The 7,273-nt window shown below is 41.1% G+C and overlaps 1 protein-coding gene across 3 annotated transcripts; it reads left to right on the top strand.

Annotated features, from left to right (window-relative positions):
* Nucleotides 1-848: 848 nt before the first annotated feature.
* Nucleotides 849-4,965, top strand: LOC148022627 (cytochrome P450 72A14-like). Of its 3 annotated transcripts, none has more exons than XM_087695591.1 (6): nt 849-1,371; nt 1,927-2,162; nt 2,643-2,893; nt 2,999-3,106; nt 3,307-3,703; nt 3,804-4,401. In XM_087695591.1, exons 1-6 carry the CDS (start codon nt 1,056-1,058, stop codon nt 3,885-3,887), a joined length of 1,392 nt encoding a protein of 463 aa, XP_087551717.1. In that variant the 5' UTR covers nt 849-1,055; the 3' UTR covers nt 3,888-4,401. The 3 variants fall into 3 exon arrangements, with proteins under 3 accessions (XP_087551717.1, XP_087551715.1, XP_087551716.1); XM_087695589.1 differs by lacking the exon at nt 3,804-4,401 and adding an exon at nt 4,408-4,965 and having other exon boundaries at nt 858-1,371; XM_087695590.1 differs by lacking the exons at nt 2,999-3,106; nt 3,804-4,401 and adding an exon at nt 4,408-4,965 and having other exon boundaries at nt 860-1,371.
* The last annotated feature ends 2,308 nt before the right edge of the window (nt 4,966-7,273 follow it).

Here is a 7,273-nt window from a genome sequence, read left to right as displayed (position 1 = left end):
CTGAGGCACTTATGTTACATCTTATTTTATTTGTATGTGTGTGTAAGTAAACAAATCGTCATGTTTTTTCCTTTTTCTAAATCTTCTGTTATGTAATATAAGCATCATGTTATCTATTGCATGCAATCATATATATAACTTTATAATCTTTAATGTTTTTATCATCTTATTTATAGACAATAGAGTCCCCAATCCATTCTGAGGCTAAAATACTACATATCATATAACAAATATATCTTTGAATTAATTATGTGATGTCTTTATATGAGTTTTTAAAGGTTAAAGTTACAAGTTTCTTGAGAAAAAGGGTTACGATTGCATGTTGCCTTGTGAAAAAGGAATGATATGAGCATTATAATGTCTTTTAAAACCGGCTAGCTTCAAAAATTCCCAGACAATCTAAAGGTTAGGGGTTTTTTCCATTGGTTCCTAAAAACATTTTTCATGAGCGATGTGAAGCATCTAGAGAACATCATTATGAAGCATGAGAAAAATCTAGGCATGGACCCTAGTAGGATTTTTAGAAGACTCGTCTTTCTCCTTTCTACAATCTTATGCTATGTTGAATTTTAGTGAGTGAGAGAAAGAGAGAACAATGAACATGTGTGTTTTCTCAATTAAAAATAGAGTGTGTATACGGCAAATAAGCGTATTTAATTGAGCTTGTGTCATATATACTTGGATGATTGGTTCGAAATATTTAAAATTTAAAAATAAAAAAAACTCGTCAAAGAGTGGACTTGATAGTTAATTTGCTCATGCAAAGCTTTTGGTCAATAGTACTGAGAATGATAGTTTATATATCCGTAGGTAAGTGTGTTTAATTGAACATGTGTCACATATACTTGAGTCTTGGGTGATCCCTAAATGTTTAAATTTTAAAACTGTGAAAAATATCATCTGCCTGTGCAAAATTTCTGCTCAATACTGCTGAGAACGAGAGCATTTTGAGTCTACATACGTAAGGTGGATGGTGCAGACATGGCTAGCATCCCCACATCCCACAAGCAGCTGAAGCAGCCACTGCTCCAGCAGCACCAGCAGCAGCCGCAGCGATGGACCGCTGCAATATCATCATACCAGCAGGCAGCGCGACTACGTATTGGGGCCCGACCCTGCTCCTCCTGGCCCTGCTCTCTGCGTGTGGCCTGCTGCTCCGCGCTTTCGTGCTGCGCCCCCAGTGCCTCCGCCGGGCCCTCCTCCAGGAGGGCTTCAAGGTCGTCCCCTGCACCCCCATCGTAGGCGATATTATCGGCATGATCCGCATGGAGGCCGCGTCTCTGGCACAGGATTTGCCTTCTCCTTCTCACCACCATCTCCTCTTCCCTTACCTATTCCCCTTCTACCACAAGCGACACTCTGATCTGGGAGGTAAATTCACTTTATCTAGTAGCTTGGTTCACGTCTGTTCCGTCTTACACGTATCAGAGGAGTAACCCTTAATTTTCAGCCTGTGATCCCTGGTACGACTAGCCATTGCAGTCCTCTCTCTCTCTCTCTCTCTCTCATCAACTTACTGTTTGCTTTGTGTGATGGTATTACGTACTTGATAAAACCAAACGCTCATTTTCTATTAGCGTAGAGAGACAGTGCATTTTGATTTTACCCTTCTTTTTGACAGTTTTCCATGGGGGAGAAGGGACTCTTTTCCCTTAGTTTTTTCGCTATAGTATTCATCACCACGAGCTTCCGGTCAGGAGGCACTGCATACCAGTCCCCCTGTGTTGCCTCCTGAGCGGAAGCTCGTGATGTTATCCTAATCCACAAAGCAGGAATTATAGTGGGAATTTGTCTAAAACGCCTTGTGTATACTAGTTTCTGGAGATCTCTCTCTGAAAACCAAAGTTGTATAGGGGTGTATGATAGAGAGCAAGCTGTTCCTTTGATTGTAAGAGGAGAAGTAAGGCCATTGTGTGGATGCTGCAGGTGGTGACGATCCATTTGTTGTCTGGCTGGGCAGCCACCCCATCCTGGTTCTTATTCATCCTGAGGATGTGAAGAATGCTTTCTCCTCTGAAATCAAGTACTTAAAAAAACCTGACTATGGCCACAACCCTTTCCAGCAATTGCTTGGCAGTGGTGGCCTCCTCCTGGCCTATGGTGATGATTGGCAAAATCAGCGCGATATCATCCGACCTGCCTTCTTTGTAGAAAAGCTGAAGGTAAGCTCACATTTGGTAGTGTCTCGAGTGATTGAATTGCCCTGTAGGGTGTAACCACTTTAGCAATGCATGGAGATGGGTGACCCTTTTACACAGTGTATGCAGCAATGGCTGCCACGACAAGGCTTAGCACGAAGCATCTCTCCGTTAGGATATCTATGTCTCCATCTCTGTTCTATCTCATCTCACATATGTCCCTGCATTCGCATACCAGTCCGTGGAGAAATTGTTCTGAATATAAGCGTGGTACACTGCACAACCTATTGGGCTTGGCACATTTATTGATTCAGAAGCAAAGATTTGTCGTATGTATGCGCACAAGCAGGCAACCAGCTTTGCCCTTGCTTGATATCCACTACTTGTGGGCTGCAATTTTGCGAAATTTTGTTCGTCTTCTCTGCTTGTTTGTATTTCATTTTGTTTCTTTGAATCTGATTAATTTGATACACAAGGGTATATTATGGCTGTGTGGAACGATAGGAAATGGTTGCTGACATGGTCGCCAGTGCTTCGGAACTGGTAAGTCGGTGGGAGGAACAGGTTGCAAGACAAGGATGTCCCACTGAAGTAGAGGTAGCCAAGGGCATCAAGGATGTCACTGCTGATATCCTTTCCCGCACATCATTTGGCTCCAGCTACTTACAAGGAAGAGGAGTGTTTGAGAAGCAAGTCCAACTTCTGGAATATCTATCAAAGACGCTGTTCCAAAACATTGTGATTCCAGGCTACAGGTATTCTAAACAATGATCTGGTTTCAAGGTTTGTGAGATGGTCTTATGGTGTGACAAGAGGAGAGAGCCTATAGTCTTGTAACTGTAGTGTGTTTCTAATTAAAGCACAGATTATGCCCTTGGACATCTCACTTTCAAGTGCATCAGTGAATGTACTTTTATTGGAGATGAAGAAGAGATTTTTGATACGAAAGAGTTGCTCAAATACAAAAGGTTGGAGTAAAAGATCCTTCTGACCACGGATAGGAGCTACCTTTCTTAATGTCCTTAATAAGCACAGGCTATAAGTATGCCTATGCTTTATAAAATGCATTTGATTGTGTGCAGTTTTGTATTCACTAATGTAAACCTGCAAGCGCAATAAATTAGTGAAGGGATATGCTTTTGGAACCTCATTGTGTCCTTGTTTGTAGTTTTCTACCCACAAGTGCTAACCGAAAATGCAAGGAACTAGAGAAGAGAATAAACGAGGAACTTCGTGCAATTGTGAAATCACGGCGTGACAGAATTCAAAATGAAGGTGGGGGTGCAGACTCATATGGGTCTGATTTGCTAGGTTTGATCCTTGCTGCAGAGGATCAGGTGTTTGAGCAAGGCAGTCACAGAGTTCGCCTGAGTAATCAGCAGGTTATAGACGAATGCAAGGCCTTCTTCTTCGCTGGACACGAGACTGCTGCAAACCTACTGGCTTGGACTATGGTCCTGCTGTCTCTAAATCAAGAATGGCAAGACAGAGCCAGGGATGAAGTCTTGGATATTTGCGGCAAGGTGGGCCAAATAAATGCGGATCAAGCTAACAGACTGAAGATCGTAAGTTCTTTATCGTTGTTCCTTTCTGTTGTCTTGGTACATACTTCCCTACATGTACAATGCATGAATGGGAGAGCTCTCTTTGTGAAATGGCACGTAGCATCAGCCAGCCTTGATTTGGTGGGTCGGGCACACAGAACCTCGTTTTATTGCAAAACCTTCGAGGGATGGAAAGCTTCCTTGATTGCAAAGAAGGCAGTAGTCTGAAAAACGCTCTGGAATTCACACAAAGTGTGTTGGGCTTGTCAGAGGAGGTCATCTGTGAAGCATTATTGGTGAATTAGCTGTGCGGATTCCCCAACAAGGCCTTTGTTTGCATTGCAATGAACGGCTTCGTAAAGTTTGTGATGCTAACTCTCCTGGCAATGGTATCTGGACAGTGGATACCGAAGAAGTTGCTAAGATTGATTCACCGGTGAAGCATCGTGTCGGAGTATACATGCGTCAGAATCGGGGTTTTAAGGATGGAGCATTCACTTACGTGGTTTGATTTTACTGTCGGAAATGCAGTATGCTCGCAAGGAATCTATGCTCTAGAATAAGAAGGCTGCCTAGGATGGATGCTTCCGCTAGCTGGATGGTTCACTCATATTTTGGGTTGTTTATGCATATCTATCTAACAGGAATAGCATGCTGTGCTCCTCAGGAATATAGCCCTAAGCTCAGGAATACGCCATGATCTGCTAACAGTGGCTTGTGTGCAGGTGGGAATGATATTAAATGAGACCTTAAGGTTGTATCCACCCGTGCCAGAATATGGACGCCGAGTGTTGCTGGGTGATGGGGCGAGGATGAAGCTGGGGCATAGGACTTTGCCGAAGGGGGCTACAATAACCGTGGCAAGCCTGTTCATTCACAGGAGGAAGGATCTATGGGGAGAGGATGCTGACGAGTTCAGGCCAGAGAGGTTCATGCACGGGGTGGCTAAGGCATGCAAGCATCCCCATGGCTTCCTGCCTTTTGGTTATGGGCCACGCATCTGTATTGGCCAACACTTTGCCTTGATGGAGGCCAAAGTCATCATGGCTCTCATTCTTCAGCGCTTTCGCTTCAGCCTCTCCCCGAACTACAGGCATGCTCCCGTCAATCCTATCACCATGCGACCAAAGCACGGGCTCCCGGTCATCTTGGAAACACTGCAGTAAGGAAACCCCTTGTGCTTCCTTACATACAGAGCAGCCATTATGTCTATCTGCATCGTCAGACCCATGTACATGAAAGGAAAAAGCACCATATCTAAATAAACTCGACTCTTAAAAGCACGATGGCCTACTGTTAAGAACAAGGCCAGTATCGCTAGAGAACAAACACAACGACCTTCCTAGACATATGACATTCTAGCTAGTTTCAATTCTTATAACATGATTATATGCATAAAGTCACTTGTATTTTAGGTACTATCGAATTGTGTAAACATTAATGCATGTACAAGAGCCCATTAGAAATTGTTCCACTACAGTACACTTTTCATATTATAAAGAGTGATTAACAGACAACCCGATGAGTTGGGGTGTGTACATGAGTATAGGGAATGCCCTAGATGGTGGTATTAGGGGGATGTATGTGTCACAACAAACATGGATTGGGGGAAACATCAACTAGCAATTGGGGTCCATTGTTTCAAAATGGAGAGGAAGAGAAATGCATCCTATTTGGTGGAAACTCCTTCCACCATTTATATGAGATGTTGCTTGTCAACAACAGAATTCTTGTTCCCTCCCCTTGTAAGGAATAGGTGGTTGGGAAGATAGGGTAAGTTTAAATACTATTTGCCTTGGCTTTAGCGCATGCACGGTCACTTGTTCCTTCACTATGTATTGTAGTTTGTTACTCTCTTTCTCACATCTAGTGCGTGCGCGTGCGCACACACACACACACACACACACACACACACACACACACACACACATACTCTCTCTCTCTCTCTCTCTCTCTCTCTCCGCCCTAGACATGATTTACTTTCTTTGCACACTACAATTTGGTCTCTTTATTAATCTTATAGATTGTTTGTAATTGTTTTCTTATAGTATATTTAAATTCGTGGTAGTTATTAATATAATTACTTTGAGAGAGAGAGAGAGAGAGAGAGAGAGAGAGAGAGAGAGAGAGGCTCAATTTGACATGAAGAAGAGCTTGATGGGAGAGATTTAATTTTAAAAAATTATGCAATGGGGAGTAAGTAGCATTCCACATTTAAAGTTCATGGTTTGCCATTCAATTAATAAGCTCTTTGGCTTGTTTATATATGAGGAGGTGGCATTTGTTATGAGGGTTTTGCATTTTTAGAATTGTAATCTATTTATCATTAATACATTATCCTTTGACCACTTGTAAAATAGAACATTCGTATTGTCCTAATATTCAAACTAACATAGTAGCTTTTGTATTTTGAGGCACATTTGCCGCGTTTCATCACATTTCTATTTGCAAAGTTTGTTGATTGTGGTGATACTAGGTTGGCTTGCGTTGCTCAACATTGCAATATACATCAATGATGAATTGTTGCAACAATTTTTATCACCCACTGACATAATTTTGTATCATCATGTGTATGGAGTATTGCCTAGACATAGAATGGTTGTTGACACTTATCATCTAAGCTTTTTCTCATTACCATGGTTAAGCATAATCATTCACTAGTTTCATGGAGTATAATGTTTGACATAAGTGACTATTTGTATAACATGTATTACAAGGCTACTTTAGAAACGAGCGCCCACAAATTGAAAGTTTTGTATGTAACATCTTTTGAAGATATCTCAATAGTTGAGTGTTAGACTTGCTATAATCTTTAATTGATATGTCAATTGATGCCCAAGATTATGCATGTACAATTTTTAGATCTAGATCTATGTTGTTTATCTCTATTAGACACTAATGGACTAATACGTAATGTTGCAATGAGCCATGGACTTGAAAAGTATGAGCATATTGTTTATGAGCTAAAATCTCATCTCGATGTACCTCATATATACAAAGAAAAGGGGACCATTGTGCACTCGTGTTATTATCGAAACACTTCCTACTTTGTAGATATAACTATGTAGTGAATTCTAAAAGGCTATTATGGCTTTGGTAAATAGGGTTACTTTACCATTTTTACAACCATCTTTACATTAGTTTGAGAGTGCACTTCTAGCCGCTACCTTTTCCAACAATATCAAATAATGGTGACTTACTTTATCAAGGTTCTTTACTAAGTGCATCTTTGGCTCCTTGAAGATAAATATAATCTCCCAGCAAAATGTGTTTTTGGCTCTCAAGAGATCAATGTAATGTTGATAGGATGGATTTTGCATCTTATAAAATTCACACAAAATTGAGACAATCTCCACTTTGAGTGACAAAAGTAGGTACAACTAGTACTTTATTTTTCACACAAATCATTAACACTCACAAAATTAATTGGGAATCAAGGTTCTTTATTGAGTGCATCTTTGGCTCCTTGAAGATAAATATAATCTCCCAGCAAAATGTGTTTTTGGCTCTTAGGAGATCAATGTAATGTTGATAGGATGGATTTTACATCTTTTAAAATTCACACAAAATTGAGACAATCTCCACTTCGAG

This window comes from Lygodium microphyllum, chromosome 16, assembly GCF_053477565.2.
Source record: "Lygodium microphyllum isolate KBCC chromosome 16, Lygodium_microphyllum_v1.1.10, whole genome shotgun sequence".
Classification (NCBI taxonomy): Eukaryota; Viridiplantae; Streptophyta; class Polypodiopsida; order Schizaeales; family Lygodiaceae; genus Lygodium; species Lygodium microphyllum.
The sequence above is the reverse complement of the archived record's forward strand: the minus strand, read 5'-3'. Positions and strand labels throughout refer to the sequence as shown.

What these genes read in the sequence shown, in the direction of transcription:
- LOC148022627 (XM_087695589.1), top strand. Translation starts at nt 1,056, where the DNA reads ATGGACCGCTGCAATATCATCATACCAGCAGGCAGCGCGACTACGTAT. An exon ending in GCGACACTCTGATCTGGGAG is followed by an intron (nt 1,372 to 1,926) that starts GTAAATTCACTT and finishes TGGATGCTGCAG; the next exon opens with GTGGTGACGATCCATTTGTT. An exon ending in GAGTTGCTCAAATACAAAAG is followed by an intron (nt 3,107 to 3,306) that starts GTTGGAGTAAAA and finishes CCTTGTTTGTAG; the next exon opens with TTTTCTACCCACAAGTGCTA.